The sequence below is a fragment of the Mauremys reevesii genome, linkage group 10, assembly GCF_016161935.1.
Source record: "Mauremys reevesii isolate NIE-2019 linkage group 10, ASM1616193v1, whole genome shotgun sequence".
NCBI lineage: Eukaryota > Metazoa > Chordata > Testudines > Geoemydidae > Mauremys > Mauremys reevesii.
In genome coordinates, this window is record NC_052632.1 from 43,917,637 (window position 1) to 43,938,424 (window position 20,788).

The 20,788-nt window shown below is 45.7% G+C and overlaps 1 protein-coding gene across 10 annotated transcripts in view; it reads left to right on the forward strand.

Moving 5' to 3' along the window:
* NEO1 (neogenin 1) overlaps window positions 1-20,788 on the forward strand; it is a 498,809-nt gene that overhangs the window by 463,133 nt on the left and 14,888 nt on the right. For 9 of the 10 annotated variants that reach the window (XM_039492008.1, XM_039492009.1, XM_039492001.1 and 6 more), the window contains 3 exons: window positions 1,493-1,640; window positions 8,221-8,459; window positions 9,136-9,228. In XM_039492008.1, coding sequence (XP_039347942.1) covers window positions 1,493-1,640; window positions 8,221-8,459; window positions 9,136-9,228 — 480 coding nt within the window. Of the gene's footprint in view, window positions 1-1,492; window positions 1,641-8,220; window positions 8,460-9,135; window positions 9,229-9,702; window positions 9,855-20,788 lie in introns of those variants that run through there. The other variant, XM_039492010.1, reaches the window with a different exon arrangement.

The window sequence follows — 20,788 nt, forward strand, 5'->3', positions numbered from 1 at the left end:
AACTCCAGTTTCCAATATTTCCAAAGTTCCAGGGCAGGGAAGGGTTAATGAGTTCATTCATATGACAGAAGACTGTCTGGACATTGGAGACCAGGGGCGGCTCTAGAGCCCAGCGGGGCAAGCACCCGCCTGGGGCGGCCGTTTCCCAGGGGGGCGGCAGGCTGGGCGGGTGGACCTGCTGCAGTGATGCCTGCGGGAGGTCCACCGGAGCCCCGGGACGACTGGACCTGCCGCAGGGATGACTGCGGAGGGGGCGCTCGTCCCGCGGCTCGGCTGGACCTCCCGCAGGCATGACTGCGGCAGCTCAACCGGAGCCGCCGGACGTGGGAACCGTCCGCAGCCGCGGGAGGTCCAGCTGAGCCGCGCGACCCTCCGCAGTCGTGCCCGCGGCAGGTCCGCTGCTCCCGCGGCTCGGGGGCGCCTCCCGGGCCATGATTGCTTGGGGCGGCCAAATTTGTAGAGCCGCCCCTGTTGGAGACACATGGTGCAGTAAGGGGGTAACTGAATAGGGAGTTAGGTAATAATAATAATAATCTGTAGCTCTTTATAGCACTTGTCACCAGTGCATATCAAAGCTCTTTACAAAGGAAGGTCAGTGTCATTATCCCCATTTTACAAATGAGGAAACTGAGGCGCGGACAGGTAATGGGAAGGCCCCTGCAGGTGGCACTCTTACAGCCCCAGACTACTGAGGTATTGGAGTGTGTGTTCCAGTGGGCTTCTGTCCTCTTGCCCTAATCTCTGCAGGGACCCGCCCATGCATCCTCAACAACAGTAGTAGAGTGGAAGAACTTGTGGCGCCTCAGAAGGAGATACAGTCAGGTGATAGAATTCTTACATTACTTGGTCCAGTGAATGCAGTGAGCATGTTCATTGTTCCCTTGGAGACTCCTTAGAGATTGCTAAGGGGAGCAGTTGATCAGATGTCATTATATATAAGCATACCCTGGCATATTATCCTGTCTCAACATTTTCAGTACAAATAGGACTTAACCAATTGATTTTTTTATAACAATTCTTTTCTTTTAATCAGAAATGCTCATGCAGATACATTTTAATGTGAAGACTCATTGTTGCTTTGCAGGTTAACTATGCCAGCCTCTCACATATTGAACCTCTTTGTTGTGATATAGTTGAGTGTCTCACCACACCTGAATGGTTTTAGCAGCAACTGTAGGCATCATTATGTAATTTTTAATGGGCTATCATGTGGAAATAGATTATCAAAATGTTATATAGGAGAAAAGGATAATTGTACATGGCCATAATCAGGTGATGTGCAAATGTTTAAATAACAAAAGATAAGAGCGAGAGTACTTAACGTGAAATGCACCAGCTGAGCCAAGATTACTTTCTATCTGCCACTGTCTACTTTCTTCAGGCTCTCCATCACTGTTGATTCCTTTTTGCATCCTGCTGTGGGGACCTTTTTCTCAAGTAAACGCTTTGTATAACAAGTGCTTTCCTCTCCCCACCCCCCACCCCCTTACAGGCAGTAACAGTCCTCATGGAAGCCCCACATCCCCCCTGGATAGCAACATGCTTCTAGTCATAATAGTATCTGTTGGAGTGATCACCATTGTGATAGTGGTGATTGTGGCTGTCTTCTGCACTCGTCGCACCACCTCTCACCAGAAAAAGTAAGATGTGCTTTACTCTGTTCTAGTTTTCTCCGTTTATTCAGTTACTTAATAGCTGTATCTATGACTGCAAGAGTAGTGACGTCTCCATTATGATCTCACAATTGCAGTTGATACTGGCAAAGGCTTAGAAAACATTCCATCTGAAAGTGTTGGTACAACCCTCAGCCATTCATGCATTTTCTTTGCCCTTACCTATCAACATCAATTGTGTCTTATGTGGGTTGAATTTAAGTCAGTTAATTATTATATAGGTCTACGCCACTAACACTAGCTGTTTAAGGGTGGCTGTTTCCTTGGCTTCACTGATGAAAGAGTTAAATATCTTACTCCAACAAAAGATTGTGCCATTTTAGATTTAGTACTGGTAAGTAACAAGGTCCCTAGAGAAGAACTCATTGTAGAGGACAATCTTGGTTCAAGTGATCATGAATTACTTCACTTTAAACTAAATAGAAGGATAAACAAAAACAGGTCTTCAGCTAGGGTCCTTGATTTTAAATGGGCAGACTTAAAAAATTAAGGAATTAGTTAGGGAAGTGGACTGGACTGAAGAAGAATCTGAATGTGGAGGAAGCCTGGAATTACGTTTAAGTCAAAGTTGCAGCAACTCCCTGAAGCCTGCATCCCAAGCAAAGGAGAAGAATTGTAGGGACGGATCACAGACCAAATGGATGAACAAGCATCTCAAACAGGTTATTAAGAGAAAGCAGAAAGCCCATAAGGAATGGAAGAAAGGGTGGATCAGCAAGGAAAGCTACATCTTGGAGGTCAGAAAGCATAGGGAAAATGTGAGAACTGCCAAAAGCCAAGCATAATTGGACCTTGCAAAGGAAATTAAACCAATAATGAAAGGTTCTTTAGCCATTTAAATATAAAGAAAACAAGGAAAGAATAAATGGAACCACTAAGCACTGAGGATGGGATGGAGATTAAAGATAATCTAGGTATGGCCCAACACCTAAATGAATACTTTGACTCGGTTTTTAATAAGGGTAATGAGGATTTGAAGGTCACTGGCAGGGTGGCGAATGGGAACAAGGATGGAAGCTAAATATAAATATATGGAGATATACCTATCGCATAGAACTGGAAGGGCCCCGAAAGGTCATTGAGTCCAGCCCCCTGCCTTCACTAGCAGGACCAAGTACTGATTTTGTCCCAGATCGCTAAGTGACCCCCTCAAGGATTCAACTCACAACCCTGGGTTTAGCAGGCCAATGCTCAAACCACTGTTATCCCTCTCATTCTCAGGCTCAGACAGCTTAATGGGACCAAATCGGGAGGCCTGAATAACCTCCATCCACATTAAAGGAACTGGCACATGAAATTACAAGCCCAATGGCAAGGATTTTTAATGAATCAATAAACTTGGGAGTCATACCCTATGACTGGAGAATTGCAAATATACAGTAGCTATATTTAAGAAAGTGAGAGTGGGGAGTGATCCAGAAAATGTACAGGCTTGTTAATTTGATCTTAATTGTATGCAAGGTCTTCAAACAAATTTTGAAAGAGAGAGTAGTTCTTCTTAGTGTATGTGCAACATGCCTCAGGTGGCCCCTGACCAGGATTCATCACCAAATTTGGTCCACTGGTTGGATCATTAGCTTCCCAGCTTGGGCCAGGTACTGGACCTTGCAAAGAGAATTAAAACCAATAGTAAAAGGCTCTATAGCCATATAAATAAGAAGAAAACAAAGAAAGAAGTGGGACCGCTAAACACTGAGGATGGAGTGGAGGTTAAGGATAATTTAGGCATGGCCCAATATCTAAACAAATACTTTGCCTCAGTCTTTAATGACGCTAATGAGGAGCTTAGGGATAATGGTAGGATGACAAATGGGAATGAGGATATGGAGGTAGATATTACCACATCCAAGGTAGAAGCCAAACTCTAATGGGACTAAATGGGGGGGCCCAGATAATCTTCATCCAAGAATATTAAAGGAACTGGCACATGAAATTGCAAGCCCATTAGCAAGAATTTTTAATGAATCTGTAAACTCAGGGTTTGTACCGTATGGCTGGAGAATTGCTAACATAGTTCCTATCTTTAAGAAAGGGGGAAAAAGGTGATCCGTGCAACTACAGGCCTGTTAGTTTGATATCTGTAGTATGCAAGGTCTTGGAAAAAATTTTGAGGAAGAAAGTAGTTAAGGACATTGATGTCAACGGTAATGGGCACAAATTACAACATGGTTTTACAAAAGGTAGATCGTGCCAAAACAACCTGATATCCTTCTTTGAGAAAGTAATAGATTTTTTTAGACAAAGGAAATGCAGTGGATCTAATTTACCTTGATTTCAGTAAGGCATTGATACAGTTCCACATGAGGAATTATTAGCTAAATTGGAAAAGATGGGGATCAATATGAAAATTGAAAGGTGGATAAGGAGCTGGTTAAAGGGGAGACTACAACGGGTCGTACTGAAAGGTGAACTGTCAGGCTGGAGGGAGTTTACTAGTGGAGTTCCTCAGGGATCGGTTTTGGAACCAATCTTATTTAATCTTTTTATTACTGACTTTGGCGAAAAAGTGGGAATGTGCTAATAAAGTTTGCGGATGACACAAAGCTGGGAGGTATTGCCAAGACAGAGAAGGACCGGGATATCCTACAGGAAGATCTGGATGACCTTGTAAACTGGAGAAATAGTAATAGGATGAAATTTAATAGTGATAAGTGCAAGGTCATGCATTTAGGGATTAATAACAAGAATTATTGTTATAAGCTGGGGATGCATCAGTTGGAAGTAACAGAGGAGGAGAAGGACCTTGGAGTATTGGTTGATCACAGGATGACTATGAGCCGCCAATGTGATATGGCCGTGAAAAAAGCTAATGTGGTCTTGGGATGCAGCAGGCGAGGTATTTCCAGTAGAGATAAGGAGGTGTTAGTACTGTTACACAAGGCACTGGTGAGACCTCATCTGGAATACTGTGTGCAGTTCTGGTCTCCCATGTTTAAGAAAGATGAATTCAAACTGGAACAGGTACAGAGAAGGGCTTCTAGGATGATCCGAGGAATGGAAAACCTGTCTTATGAAAGGAGACTCAAAGAGCTTGGCTTGTTTAACCTAATCAAAAGAAGGCTGAGGGGAGATATGATTGCTCTCTACAAATATATCAGAGGAATAAATACCAGGGAGGGGGAGGAATTATTTAAGATCAATACCAATGTGGAGACAAGAACAAATGGATATAAACTGGCCATCAGGAAGTTTAGACTTGAAATTAGATGAAGGTTTCTAATCATCAGAGGAGTGACGTTCTGGAACAGCCTTCCAAGGTGAGTAGTGGGGGCAAAAGACATATCTAGCTTCAAGACTAAGCTTGATAAATTTATGGAGGGGATGGTATAATGGGATAGCCTAATTTTGGCAATTAATTGGTCTTTGACTATTAGCAGTAAATATGCCCAATAGCTTGTGACGGGATGTTAGATGGGGTGGGATCTGAGTTACTAAAGAATTCTTTCCTGGGTGTCTGGCTGGTGAGTCTTGCCCACATGCTCAGGGTTTAGCTGATCGCCATATTTGGGGTCGGGAAGGAATTTTCCTCCAGGGAAGATTGGCAGAGGCCCTGGAGGTGTTTTGCCTTCCTCTGCAGCGTGGGGCACGGGTCACTTGCTGGAAGATTCTCTGCATCTTGAAGTCTTTAAACCATGATTTGAGGACTTCAATGGCTCAGACACAGGTTTGATACAGGAGTGGGTGGGTGAGATTCTGTGGCCTTTGTTGTGCAGGAAGTCTGACTAGATGATCATAATGGTCCCTTCTGACCTTAAAGCCTATGATTCTATGATACCTGAAGGGGGGTTCCAAAGAGGATGGAGCTAGGCTGTTCTCAATGGTGACAGATGACAGAACAAGAAGTAATGGTCTCAAGTTGCAGTGGGGGAGGTCTAGGTTGGATATTAGGAAAAACTATTTCACTAGGAGAGTGGTAAAGCACTGGAATGGGTTACAGGGAGGTGGTGGAGGTTTTTAAGGCCTGGCTTGACAAAGCCCTGGCTGGGATGATTTAGTTGGAGTTGATCCTGCTTTGAGCAGGAGGGTTGGACTAGATGACCTCCTGAGGTCTCTTCCAACCCTAATCTTCTATGATTCTAGGATTGTCATACCAAAAGAACTTAGGTGTGAAATATCCTGATAGATACAATTCAGGAAGTCTATGTGTGATCTGGGGCACTCTAGTGCAGCAGACTGAAAATTCTGTATTTTTGGTGAATCCCAGGATGGATACGTTTATTGAATTAAAGGGACATTATCAATTTGATTTTTCTGGTAGAGCAATCCCTTAAATAGCATGTCACCCATTATTTTTCTAAAAATTATCTAAAATTCTAAAAAGGTTTATCATCATAGGAATTTATTCAATCTATTTATTGCTGACCTGGGAACCAAGAGTAGGAGTGGGCTGATAAAGTTTGCGGATGACACCAAGTTGGGGGGTATTGTCAATTCGGAAGAGGATCGGGATATTCTCCAGGGAGATTTAGATGACCTTGTAAACTGGAGTATTAGTAACAAGATGAAATTCAATAGTGAGAAGTGTAAGGTTATGCATTTAGGGATGTCTAACAAGAACTTTAGTTATAAGCTGGGGACGCACCAGTTGGAAGTAACGGAGGAGGAGAAGGACCTAGGAGTCCTGGTTGATCGCAAGATGACTATGAGTAGGCAATGTGATGTGGCCGTTAAAAAAGCTAATGCGGTCTTGGGTTGCATTAGGCGAGGTATTTCTAGTAGGGATAAGGAGGTGCTAGTCCCGTTATATAAGGCGTTGGTGAGACCTCATTTGGAGTATTGTGTGCAGTTTTGGTCTCCCATGTTTAAGAAGGATGAATTCAAACTAGAACAGGTACAAAGAAGGGCCACTAGAATGATCCGAGGAATGGAAGGCCTTTCGTATGAAAGGAGACTTGAGGAGCTCGGTTTGTTTTCCTTAACCAAAAGAAGGATAAGAGGAGATATGATTACACTCTTTAAATATATCAGAGGGATAAATACCAGGGAAGGAGAAGAATTATTTCAGCTCAGTGCTAATGTGGACACGAGGACGAACGGATATAAACTGTCAGTCAGGAAATTCAGGCTGGAAATTAGACGAAGGTTTCTAACCATCAGGGGAGTGCAATACTGGAACAGTCTACCGAGGGAAACAGTGGGGGCGAAGGACCTCCATGACTTTAAGATTAAGCTAGATAAGTTTATGGAGGGGATGGTATGATAGGATAACGGGCTTAGTCAATAGGTCAATTATGTGCCTGGTATGATATAAGCTTTTCCAGAGGGTTTGGCTGGAGAGTCTTGCCCGCATGCTCGGGGTTCAGCTGACCGCCATATTTGGGGTCGGGAAGGAATTTTCCTCCAGGGAAGATTGGCAATGGCCCTGGAGGTTTTTCGCCTTCCTCCGAAGCATGGGGCAGGGGTCACTTGCTAAGGAGTGGGTGGATCGGCTTATGTGGCCTGCATCTTGCAGGAGGTCAGACTAGATGATCATAATGGTCCCTTCTGATCTTGAATTCTATGATTCTATGATCTTCACAGCTTATTTTTATAAGGCCTTTTCAGCCAGAGAAGCGGCAGGCCCCGAGAACAACACCTCAAACTTGCTCAAGCCCTTTCTCCACTCACCTGCTTCCACTCTCTTGTGTGCCCATTCCTGCCAGCTTACCTCTTCAGCAGTTTAGAACTGAGATAAGGCCTCCTAACTTTTACATTCCACTCACCCAGAACCTGCAGAGGAGTTTCAGGGAGTGAAATACCCTCCCTCCTGCTGCACTCTTCAGGCTACCCTGGCCCCATGACAAATGGAGCTTCTCTAGCTACCCACTCTATGCACAGTGTAAACAAACTGAAAAAGTCCCCTCCTCCCCAATTTTTTATTTGCCTTGTTTTATACCCTTCTTAATTGTTACTTGCATTCCTTCTTGATGCCAGATATGACGTTTCCTCTTTTGCTCCCGGGGTCCAAGGTGGAAAGGGGTGTTTGAACGCCTCATTTTCCACCTGTAAAAATCCTTGACCTCACACAAAAATCACCTCAAACTCCAGAACCTGGCATTATTACTCCAACAAGAGCAAGTAAGCACATTAGCTGAATGTGTCTGCTAACCTGATCAGTAGTAAAATCATTAACATTTAAACTATCAACATTAAGCTTCAGAGTTATAACCATTTTGAAGTAATTGTGTCATTTCACACCCCACTTGCAGCTATTATTTAAGGCTATTTGCACACTTAGGACTACAACAGAACATTGGTTTTCATACACTTCACACTTATCTTCACAACCACAAGGACTGGGAACTTACTGGTAATATTTGTTCATGAAAGCTTTGTTTCTGCAGCACGTGGCGGATTTTGAAACAAAAATCAACGGCTGCATAGTACACCAGCCTATCCCTTTAGCTGTGGAACATGTACATCTGTAAAAGGAAGCTTCTTGCCTGGTAGTTAGCTGCCCCACAGTTGAATAGCAGATCTGAAAGAAATTCAAAAGAAAACTCGCCTGTCTCTGAGAGTAACAAAATATTTGTCTAAGAATGTTTCATTTATTTTCTTGTTTTGCAAGGAAACGGGCTGCCTGCAAATCAGTGAATGGGTCCCATAAATACAAAGGAAATTCCAAGGATGTCAAACCCCCTGACCTTTGGATCCATCATGAGAGACTGGAGCTGAAACCCATTGATAAATCTCCAGACCCTAACCCCATCATGACAGACACACCAATCCCTCGCAACTCCCAGGACATCACACCAGTTGACAATTCCATGGATAGCAATATCCATCAAAGGCGCAACTCATACAGGGGTAAGCTTGCCTAACAACAAGCTGTAGTTGGATCTTGGTATTTAATTGTGTAAAATTAGATACAGTATAACCACTGTATCTGGCAAAAGCATTTGTTAAAATGTTATTTAGATTATAATAAAAGTTTTTTTATTAAATTATTTTTCTTATTTTTCTATTTATTAGGTTGGGTTTAGTGACTAGGTTACAGGGCTCTGTTCCATTCAGGTGTAGAGGATTCATCTTCATGGTTTACATATGTATCAGTGGGACAATAGAGTGCACAAGAATTAATTTTTGAGTTATTCTTTGGTATACCATAATAATCATACCTAGTTATAACAAGTTAGTAATCTTGTGTGCAAGATAGTATAAAAAGTATCTCATACTAGTCTGTGAAGGGAAATGATGATTAGTGCCATCTCTACATGACTGAGCTTAATTCATACTACCATTTGTCTCCAGAAATTGCATATCTATAGGATACTAGTATCATAGAAGTCTGGACTGTTTCTCCCATACACAATAGTGCCTGTAACCTAACCCGCCCCTTCTGGTTTTCCAGTGGAGGGGGTGGAAGAACTATATTTAGTCTGTTAGTAAGAATTAAAAGATGTTTGTAGCCAAATCACCTGGTTGTGTGTTGTCATGAAGGAATCAGTGCTGTAGTAAGTAACCTTCTGTATTCTTTCTTCAGGGCATGAGTCAGAGGACAGCATGTCCACATTGGCAGGAAGAAGAGGGATGAGGCCAAAAATGATGATGCCATTTGATTCTCAGCCCCCTCAGCGTAAGTTAACAGCCTTTCTTACCAATTGTCTCAGCCAGAAAGAATGTTTTGTTATAATTGGGAACAACAAAACGAGCCATTGTGAATATGTTCTCAACACCCCCACTCCTAAATAATTCCATCCCAGGTTGCAATGGGGATATTATCAGGAAGGGACACTGAAGTCCTGTTACACCTTCCTTTTATTGGCAGAGAGATCTGGATGGCCCTTTCTGAATAAGGATTATTTACTGTGTGGAAGAAGTAGCTCAAAAATATTTGCACATATTTTAGAAAGAATAACTATATAAAATAATCCTGTAAACTTCCCAGTACTCAGTCTGATAGTACTTTTGTTCCAAAAAAAGGATGATATTCTGATCTCAAGGTGCTGGGAGTGCTGCGTAGAATGCTCACTGATAGAAGCTGAGGTTCAGTGGGCCTGGTCAAGCAGACTCTCATTTTGGATGCTTTCTACTGCTTTTTGTCTTTCAGAGTGTATACTTAATGTACACCAGCTGCCAGACATCCCATTAGGGAAAAAATATCAAGTTTCAAATAAGAAGGTAGTTTGTGGGTGCCTGGTTGGTTACATTTGGTATCTGTGTATTTTCCTGACTACCAGTTACTGATGATTGAGGGAAGTGCACTAACTGGAAGTTTTGCTGCTGCTGTCGCACCATGCAATGGGGCCATCCTATTTTTCCCATTGCTCCAGAATATTGTAAGAACAGTTCTTTTATCAAACAATACTTGCAGTTTCAAACAATCTCTCTGAGAGCAGAGGAAACTTTGCCACATTGCATTAGTTTTACTGGTCTTCAGTCTTCGGAGAATTACTGATATCTTGGCTCAGGTCATAGTTGAATATAACTTTGGTCTTATGCTGGTTTCCACAAACGTTTGTCTTTATCATAAAGCCACTATATGCCATTGTCAGGCACAAGTCAGCACAATATGCATTTTCCTTCGAGTAGCGTCCCTATGGGTTCTCCACTTCAAGTCCTCATGCACATCATGCGCCTTTGATCAGAGATTTTCAGTAGCAGTGACCATTTGGCCCGCACACATGCTCCAGACATTCTCATGCCCTGTGCAGAGGATATATAAAGCTGAATGGGCTAACCCATCAACTGCTCTTCACCCTGAGACAGAGCATCTTGCATGCCCACTCTAGCACAGCCTGTAGCTTAGCCCTTTTAGTTTAGTTTGCATGATAGTTCAGTTTAGTTTAGTAGTTTATCTAGTTTGCTTGTTTTGAATTCCATTTTTATTGGAGGATTTTTCTATCAACCCCCACCCACCACCACCACCTCTGTTGCTGAGGGGCTATCTTCAGGGGGGTCATTGTTTCTAGCGTATGCCAGGATCTTCAGGCTTCAAGCACCACCTTTCCTGCCAGGAATCCATCCCAGTTAGTGACGACTCTTCTTGATACCTCCACTGTTTGGGAGAATCCCACAAACTGGCCAAGTGTAAGAACTGCATGTCTTTTAAAAGCAGATTTAGGAAAAACAGGCAAATTAAGTTCAGGTTGCTCATGATGGAGTAAGCCCTGAGACTTGCCTCTGAGCCAGGCTTTAAGAATCCCTCTGTACACCTGCCTTCAAGCACATTTAGTGCCCTGTCAACATCCATATCCCAATCACCAAGAGCATCACGAGATAAGACCATGGAGGATACTGATAAGACTCCAAGGAAGAGGAACTCTAGATCTCCCACTTGAAAGTCATCTTCAAGAAACCTTGGTCATCTCAGGGAGTGACCATTTTGCAGACTTCAGGTCCCAAAGCAAGTACCATTGAGGCTCCAAGCTATTCTGGTACTGGGGGATTCATTGAAGACTTTCAACTCCTCCAAGGGCCATTATGCCAAGCATATGTTAGTAACAAAACCTCCCTCAGTACTGACTAGACATGACCATTCCAACAGAGATTCTAAGCATTCTTTTTTAAATCAATCTGTACCGTCTTCAGATTCCTCTGTACTGCCCTTGGTACCCAAACTGGTGTCCCAATCTATTATATCCGTATGCAAGAAAATTATAGCTTCTTTGATACAGTCTTTGACCACCAAGCATGCACCACAGAAACTGCTGTCTTCAGTACCAACACTGGTAACTTCAACATCCTTTCCAGCCTCAACTCAGATATGTCCAATATGGCAGGAATTCAGATATTCTAGAGATCTGTTTGTTTCAGAGGAGCTTGAGACTTCATTGTTCGCCAGCATGGAATGTCTGTCAGTACCAAGATCTTCTCGGTCACCAAAACCATATATTTTTCTTTGAGAGCTTGCTCATGTCCATTCCATATTAGGTGTGTGTGGTAACCACATGCACTGGTGCCAGAAGTTTTTCGCTTAGCAGTGTGTAGGGGACCAGCTCTGGTGCCCTCTGGAGTGGCAGCCACATGACCCGATATAAGGGGAGCCGTCGGCTGCCCCCACCCTCAGTTTCTTCTTGCCACCAGTGATGGTGCAGGAACTTCTGCAGCTTCAGCTAGCTTTCGCTTAGTTCCGTGTGTCTCATGAACGTTTCTTTGTAAAATAGATGTATATAGTTTAGTATTTACCCTTAGTATTAGTTCTAGTTAGTTGGTCCCGGATGGGACTCAGCCTACGGACGGGCATGTCCTGGTCCCCAGGCTTTAAACCATGCAATCTTTGTAAGCGGCTCATGCCCATCAGTGACCCACATGTTAGTTATTTAAGGTGTGTAGGAGAAGGACATATAAGTGACAATTGTCACATCTGTAAGTTGTTCAAACCCAAAATGAAAAAGGAGGGAGACATCCGTCTCAGGGCACTCCTGATGGAGTCGGCGCTGACCCCAGCACCAGAGCAGAGGTCTGACTCGGCCCTGAGCATCACAGCATCGGTACGGAGTGCCCCACCGGTGCCATCTATGAGCCAGCACCGATCCCTCTCCCCAGCCCCGGCCAAGAAGCCCAAGAGGTCCGCAAAGGGAAGATCTTCCACTTCCCATAAGAGAAAAGAGAGGGCCGGAGGACAGCCAAGACCCGTGCTGGACAGCTCAACACCTCCGTCAGGGAGTCGGGCCCAAGCTCATGACGAGCAGTTGAGCCCCTCCCTTACTATGCCTTCCACACTGGACAATGACAAGGGCTCCGTCAACTCGAAGTCTCATCAACACCCGCGGCCCTGCAGGCACCGCAGGAGATCCTGACTCTACCAGTGCCGCCCACACCAGCGGTACCCAAGCCCAGGGGTAAACCCACCTTGGGACCGTTCCGAGTGTCCCTGACTCAGCAGCACCACTGCCCATCCAGAGCTGGTCCCCTACACACAGCGCTCGCCTGAACAGAGCCATCATGCCTCTGACTTTGGGAGGCAGGCTCAGAGAAGCCCTCTCCAGTCTCTGGACCCTGGGGACCGATGGCGGCATTTGAGGTGCGGTAACCTAGTGCAGACCTGGGGAGGCACGCGCCCCCCGGCATGAGCGTCAAGACTGACCTATCGGGTCTCCCAACGCCTCAGCACCAGTCCTGCGATCGATTGCCGGCACCTGTTGCTGAGATGCGAATCCCCTCAATCAGGGAGATTCTACCGACAACTGGCCCTCTCCGACTCCCAGTCCCACTCTAGATCCCACTACAGGTCAAGCAGTGTAAGGTGTAGATTGCCGGTCTACCAATGCAGATCCGCCAAACGCCAAAGATCCCCGGGGTCCTGCGGGAGAAACTCGTCCCGATTGAACAGGTTGGTGTCGAGGCACAGCAGCCGGCACCATGGGGAGGAGGGCCACCGGGCCAGCCGGTCGTGGTCACTCCGCAGCATCCGTTCTGCTTGCGACTCCGGAGTCCCTGGTAGCAGGGCAGGCTCTGGCACCAGTGGTACTGTCAACCCCATCAGCACTGCAACCGACCCCATGGCCTCCGGGACAATGGCCAGCAGCATGGTACCCATGGAATCCATGGGGGTTCACCCAGCTTTCCCAGGCCGCCCGGTCAGTGGTGGGAGATAGGCCATCGGCCGCAGAATCCCAGAGGGAAAGACCCCCGCAGGCCCATGAGGGCCCTAGGAGAGCAGCCAGTTGGACCACCAAGGGATGTGGTGGATCTGTCGGCGCTGGCTTTCAGCCTCATCATTGCCAGACGAAGTGATTATGGGTCCTCCTCACCGAGTTCTTTAAGATGACTCCAAGGCTATCAGGAGCTTTTGAAGAGGGTCACCTCTAACCTGGGGCTCCAAGCAGAGGAACTTGAGCCATCAGATTCACTGTTTTACATCCTTTGCTCCACCGCACCCAATAGAGTGGCTTTACCCCTACACGAGGGAGCATCAAAAATAATTAATGCCCTATGGCAAACCCCCTCCTCCCTGCACCAAACTCATACAGTCATAGAACTGGAAGGGACCTCGAGAGGTCATCTAATCCAGTCCCCTGCACTCAAGGCAGGACTAAGTATTATCTAGACCATCCCTGACAGGTGTTTGTCCAACCTGCTCTTAAAAATCTCCAATGATGGAGATTCCACAACCTCCCTAGGCAATTTATTCCAGTGCTTAACCACCCTGACAGTCAGGAAGTTTTTCTTAATGTCCAACCTAAACCGCCGTTGCTGCAATTTAAGCCCATTGCTTCTTGTCCTATCCTCAGAGGTTAAGAAGAACTTTTCTCCCTCCTCCTTGTAACAACCTTTTATGTACTTAAAAACTGTTATCATGTCCTCTCTGTCTTCTCTTCTCCAGACTAAACAAACCTAATATTTTCAATCTTTCCTCATAGGTCATGTTTTCTAGACCTTTAATCGTTTTTGTTGCTCTTCTCTGGACTTTCTCCTATTTGTCCACATCTTTCCAGAACTGGACACAATACTCCAGTTGAGGCCTAATCAGTGCATAGTAGAGCAGAAGACTTACTTCTTGTGTCTTGATTACCATATTCCTGCTAATACATCCCAGAATGGTGTTTGCTTTTTTTGCAACAGCGTTACACTGACTCATATTTAGCTTGTGATCCACTATGACCACCAGATCCCTTTCCGCAGTACTCCTTCCTAGGCAGTCATTTCCCATTTTGTGTGTGTGCAACTGATTGTTCCTTCCTAAATGGAGTACTTTGCATTTGTCCTTATTAAATTTAATCCTGTTTACTTCAGACTATTTCTCCAGTTTGTCCAGATCATTTTGAATTTTAATCCTATCCTCCAAAGGACTTGCAACTCCTCCCAGCTTGTTATCGTCCGCAAACTTTATAAGTGTACTCTCTGTCCCATTATCTAAATCATTGATGAAGATATTGAACAGAACCGGACCTAGAACCAATCCCTGCAGGATTGGTATGATTGCTCAGAGCTCCAGCATGAAACTGGAGAAAAGTCTGTCGAGACTCTTTGGGTTAAGTTTGCTCTTCCAGCATGACTGTGAACCACTGATAACAATTCTCTGGGAACGATTTTCCAACCAGTTATGCACCCACCTTATAGTAGCTCCATCTAGGTTATATTTCCCTAGTATGTTTATGAGAAGGTCATGCGAGACAGCATCAAAAGCCTTACTAAAATCAACATATACCACATCTGCCACTTCCTCCCTATCTACAAGGCTTTTTACCCTGTCAGACAGCTATCAGGTTGGTTTGACATGATTTGTTCTTGACAAATCCATGCTGATTGTTATTTATCACCTTTTCATCTTCTAGGTGTTTGCAAATTGAGTGCTTAATTAGTTGCTCCATTATCTTTCCGGGTACAGAAGTTAAGCTGACTGGTCTGTAATTCCCCAGATTGTCCTTATTTTCCTTTTTATTGATGGACACTATATTTGCCCTTTTCCAGTCTTCTGGAATGTCTCCTGTCTTCCATGACTTTTCAAAGATAATTGCTAATGGTTTGGATATCTCCTCAGTCAGCTCCTTGAGTATTCTAGGATGCATTTCATCAGGCCCTGGTGATTTGAAGACATCTAACTTGTCTAAGTAATTTTTGACTTATTCTTTCCCTATTTTAGACTCTGATCCTATCTCCTTTTCCCTGGCATTCACTATGTTAGATGTCCAATTGCCACCAATCTTATTGGTGAAAACTGAAACAAAGAAGTTATTAAGCACCTATGCCATTTCCACATTTTCTGTTATTGTCTTTCCCCCCTCATTGAGTAATGGGCCAACTCTGTCCTTCATCTTCCTCTTGCTTCTAATGTATTTGTAGAATGTTTTCTTTGTTTCCTTTTATGTCCCTGGCTAGTCTGATCTCATTTTGTGCCTTGGCTTTTCTACTTTTGTCCCTACATACTTGTGTTATTTGTTTATATTCATCCTTTAAAGAATATTGGCAGCATGTGACCTCCAGAAGAAGAAAGAGGAGAACCAATGTACCCCCAATGCAGATAGAGGTGCGAAACCGTTTTCAGGCTCTCTGCACAGGTACTACTGCACAGAAAGATTTGGAAGAGCCCTCTGAGGGAAGGGATCAGAAGGAGACCCTATCGGCTGGAAGGCATGGGATGCATTGTCCTAGGGATAGGGGTTCCATGACCACCACTCCCAAGAGTAGGAGACAGATGGTGGTGGCTGGGACTCCCTCCTAAGAGGGACGGAGTCATCCATCTGCCGACCTGACCCGGAGACTTGAGAAGTGTGCTGCTTGCCTGGAGCTAGAATCCAGGATGTGACGGAGTGTCTGCCGAGACTGATCAAGACCTCGGACCGCTATCCCTTCCTACTTCTCCACATGGGCACCAGTGGTACTGCCGAGAATGACCTTGAACAGATCACTGCAGACTACATGGCTCTGGGAAGAAGGATAAAGGAGTTGGAGGTGCAACTCGTGTTTTTGTCCATCCTCCCTGTGGAAGTAAAAGGCCCAGGTAGGGATCATTGAATTGTGGAGTTGAATGCGTGGTTACGCAGGTGGTGTTGGAGAGAGGGCTTTGGATTCTCCGACCATAGGATGTTGTTTCAGGAAGAAGGATTTCTAGGCTAACCTAGTGAGGAGGGCTTTAAACTAGGTTCGCCAGAGAATGGTGACCTAAGCCCAGAGGCAAGTGGGGAAGTGGGATACCGGGAGGAAACACAAGGAGGAGAGTACAAGACAGGAAGCCTCCTGATTCATACTGAGAAAGTAGGGCAATCGACTAGTTATTTTAGGTGCCTATGCATGAATGCAAGAAGCCTGGCAAACAAGCAGGAAGAATTGAAAGTCCTGGCATAATCAAGGAACTATGATGTGATTGGAATAATAGAAACTTGGTGGGGCAGTTCACATGACTGGAGCACTGTCCTGGATGGGTATAAACTGTTCAGGAAGGACAGGTACGGGAGGAAATGTGGAGGAGTTGCATTGTATGTAAGAGAGTGGTATGATTGCTCAGAGCTCCAGCATGAACCTGGAGAAAAGCCTGTTGAGACTCTTTGGGTTAAGTTTAGAGGCGAGAGCAACAAGGGTGATGTCATGGTGGGCATGTGCTATAGACCACCTGATCAGAACGATGAGATAGGTGAGGCTTTCTTCGAACAACTAACTGAAGTTTCCAGATCACAGGCTCTGGTTCTAATAGGGGACCCTGACATCTGCTGGGAGAGCAATACAGCAATGCACAGACAATCCAGGAAGTTTTTGGAGAATGTTGGGGACAACTTCCTGGTACAAGTGATGGAGGAACCAACTAAGGGCCATGCTCCTCTTGACCTGCTGCTTACAAACAGGGAAGAATTAGTAGAGAAGTATAAGTGGGTGGCAACCTAGGCAGCAGTGACCATGAGATGGTTGAGTTCAGGATCCTGACAATAGGAAGAAAGGAGAGTAGCAAAATCCACACCCTGGACTTCAGAAAAGCAGACTTAGACTCCATTACGGAACTGATGGGCAGGATCCCCTGGGAGGCTAATATGAGGGGGAAAGGACTCCAGAAGAGCTGGCTGTATTTTAAAGAAGCCTTATTGAGGGCACAGGAACAAACCATCCCGATGTGCAAAAAGAAAAGTAACCAGCTTGGCTTAACAGTGAACTCTTCGGTGAGCTTAAACTCAAAAAGGAATCTTACAAGTGGAAATTTGAACAGATGACTAGGGAGGAGTATAAAAATATTGCTCAGGCATGCAGGAGTGAAAGCAGGAAGGACAAATCACACTTGGAGTTGCAGCTAGCAAAGGATGTTAAGAGTAACAAGAAGGGTTTCTTCAGGTATGTTAGCAACAAGAAGAAGGTCAGGGAAAGTGTGGGACCCTTAATGAATGGGGGTGGCAACATAGTGAGACATGATGTGGAAAAAAATGAAGTACTCAATGCTTTTTTTGCCTCTGTCTTCAGAGACAAGGTCAGCTCCCAGACTGCTGCACTGGGCAACATAGTACGGGGAGGACGTGAGTGCTCAGTGGTGAAAGAACAGGTTAAGGACTTAGAAAAGCTGGACGTGCACAAGTCCATTGGTCCAGATCTAATGCATCCAAGGGTGCTGAGGGAGTTGGCTGATGTGATTGCAGAGCCAATGGTCATTATATTTGAAAATTCGTGGCGATCGGGGAAGGTCTCAGACAATTGGAAAAAGGCAAATATAGTGCCCATATTTTAAAAAGGGAAGAAAGAGAACCCAGGGAACTACAGACCAGTCAGCCTCACCTCCATCCCTGGCAAAATCATGGAGCAGGTCCTCAAGGAAACCATTTTGAAGCACTTGGAGGAGAGGAAGGTGATCAGGAACAGTCAACATGGATTCACCAAGGGCAAGTCATGCCTGACCAACCTGATTGCCTTCTATGATGAGATAACTGGCTCTGTGGATATGGGGAAAGCAGTGGACATGATATATCTTGACTTTAGCAAAGCTTTTGATACGGTCTCCCACAGTATTCTTGCCAGCAAGTTAAAGAAGTATGGACTAGACTATAAGATGGATAGAAAGCTGGCTAGATCATCAGGCTCAATGAGTAGTGATCAACAGCTTGATGTCTAGTTGGCTGCCAGTATCAAGCAGAGTGCCCCAGGGGTCAGTCCTGGGGCCAGTTTTGTTCAACATCTTTATTAATAATCTGGATGATGGGATGAATTGCACCCTCAGCAAGTTTGCAGATGACACTAAGCTGGGCGGAGAGATAGATACGCTGGAGGGTATGGATAGGATCCAGAGTGACCTAGACAAATTGGAGGATTGGGCCAAAAAAAATCTGATGAGGTTCAACAAGGATAAGTGCAGAGTCCTCCACTTAGGATGGAAGAATCCCATGCACCGCTACAGGCTGGGGACCGACTGGCTAGGCAGCAGTTCTGCAGAAAGGGACCTGGGGATTACAGTGGATGAGAAGATGGATATGAGTCAGCAGTTTGCCCTTGTTGCCAAGAAGGCCAATGGCATATTGGGCTGTAGGAGCATTGCCAGCAGATTGAGGGAAGTGATTATTCCCCTCTATTAGGCACTGGTGAGTCCATACCTGGAGTATTGTGCACAGTTTTGGTCCCCCCTCTGCAGAAGGGATGTGGACAAATTGGAGAGAGTCCAGTGGAGGGCAACTAAAATGATCAGGGGGCTGGGGCACATGATTTAGGAGAAGAGGCTGAGGGAACTGGGCTTATTTAGTCTGCAGAAGAGAAGGGTGAGGGGGGATTTGATAGCAGCCTTCAACTATCTGAAAGGGGGGTTCCAAAGAGGATGGAGTTTGGCTGTTCTCAGTGGTGGCAGATGACAGAACAAGGAGTAATGGTCTCAAGTTGCAGTTGGGGAGGTCTAGGTTGGATATTAGGAAACACTATTTCACTAGGAGGGTGGTAAAGCACTGAAATGGGTTACCTCGGGAGGTGGTGGAATCTCCATCCTTAGAGATTTTTAAGGCCCAGCTTGACAAAACCCTGGCTGGGATGATTTGGTTGGTGTTGGTCCTGCTTTGAGCAGGGGGTTGGACTAGAATACCTCCTGAGGTCTCTTCCAACCCTAATATTCTATGATTCTTTGTAATTTGATCGAGTTTCCACTTTTTGTAGGACTCTTTTTTGAGTTTTAGATCATTGGAGATCTTCTGGTTAAGCCAGGGTGGTCTCTTGTCATACTTCCTATCTTTCCTCCCTCATAGTTGAGGCCAATAACCAGATGGAGAGGCAGGGTCAACCCAGAGCTATGCCCCAGAATAAAGACTCAAAAAGACTGGATCTGTTTGGGCGAAACATTTATTCATCTTCCATCCTTCAGTTGAGAGTGGCCAACCACCAAGCCCTCCTTGGCTGCTATGACTACAATATGTGGCAGTCTATGGCCAAATTTGAGGTCTTGCTGCCTGAAGGGTCCCAGAAGGAATTCCAGGCAATCCTCAAAGAGGGCACAGCTGCAGCAGGAGCAGCCCTCAAAGCAGCCTCGGACGCAGCAGACTCCGCGGCTCGCACCATAACCTCAGCCATCTCCATGTGAATGGCGTCCTGGCTACTCCTCTCAGGTCTGTCAATGGAGGCTCAGCAATCGATGAAGGACCTCCCCTTCAACAGCCAGGCCCTGTTTGCAGAGCAGGCAGACAGTAAACTCCATGGCCTTAAGGACTCCCGCACTACCCTGAAAACTCTGGGGCTGTATGTTCCCCGTCCAGCCTGTAAGTGGTTCAAACTGCAACAATCTCAGGGCCAAGGGAGTCAACCCCACCAGGAGACCCCCCCCCCATAAGAAGAGTAGGGGCTACAAGCGCCGCCCAAACCACCCACCTCCACTGTCTGCCCAGTTGGGCTCGACCTGCAATAAGCAGGGGGGCAAGCGAGCGTTTAGACGGTGTGCTCGAGGGCAACCAGCTCTCAGGTCCAGTAGGATATCACGGTGCTGCAAGCCACATATGTCGTTCCCTGGGCCTACTGGTGAATTAAAAAAAAGTCTACATTAGTTCCGGTGCAGAGAATAGAGGTCATCGGAGTGGTGCTCGACTCAACCTGTGCCAGAGCGTTCCTGCCGCTAGAAAGATTCCAGATGTTGACAGACCTCATCACAGAAGTCTCCGCGTTCCTCCTGACTATGGCCAGGGTTTGCCTGTGCCTACTGAGTCACATGGCAATGTGTACTTACATTGTCCGCCATGCTAGGCTCCAGATGCGGCCCCTGCAGCAATGGCTGGTGATGGTCTATTCCCAGTCCAGAGATCACCTGGACAAGGTCGTTACCATTCTCTCGGCGGTACTCGCCTCACTGCAATGGTGGACTGATCACACAACGGTCCTAGAGGGGGTTCTGTTTGACACCCCCCCATCACTCCATCAAGTTGGTATTGGACACCTCGGACTTTGGTTGGGATGCGCACCTCGGCGACCTCCAGACCCAGTGTATGTGGTCCCCAGAGGAGATGACGTTACACATAAACATCAAAGAACTCGGGGTGGTCCACTTGGCATGCAGAGTCTTCCTACCTCCCCTGTTGGAAAAGGTGGTGAGAGTCCTGACAGACAACAGGGCCTCGATGTTCTACATCAACAGGCAAGGGGGAGCACGTTCGTAGACTCTCTGCCAAGAGACACTCCATCTCTGGGACTTCTGCATCAGCCACAAAATCCATTTGGAACCTTGTCACCTCCCTGGTGTCAAGAACACACTAATGGATCAGCTCAGCAGGGACTTCTCCTCTCACCACGAATGGTCACTCCACCCAAAGGTAGCC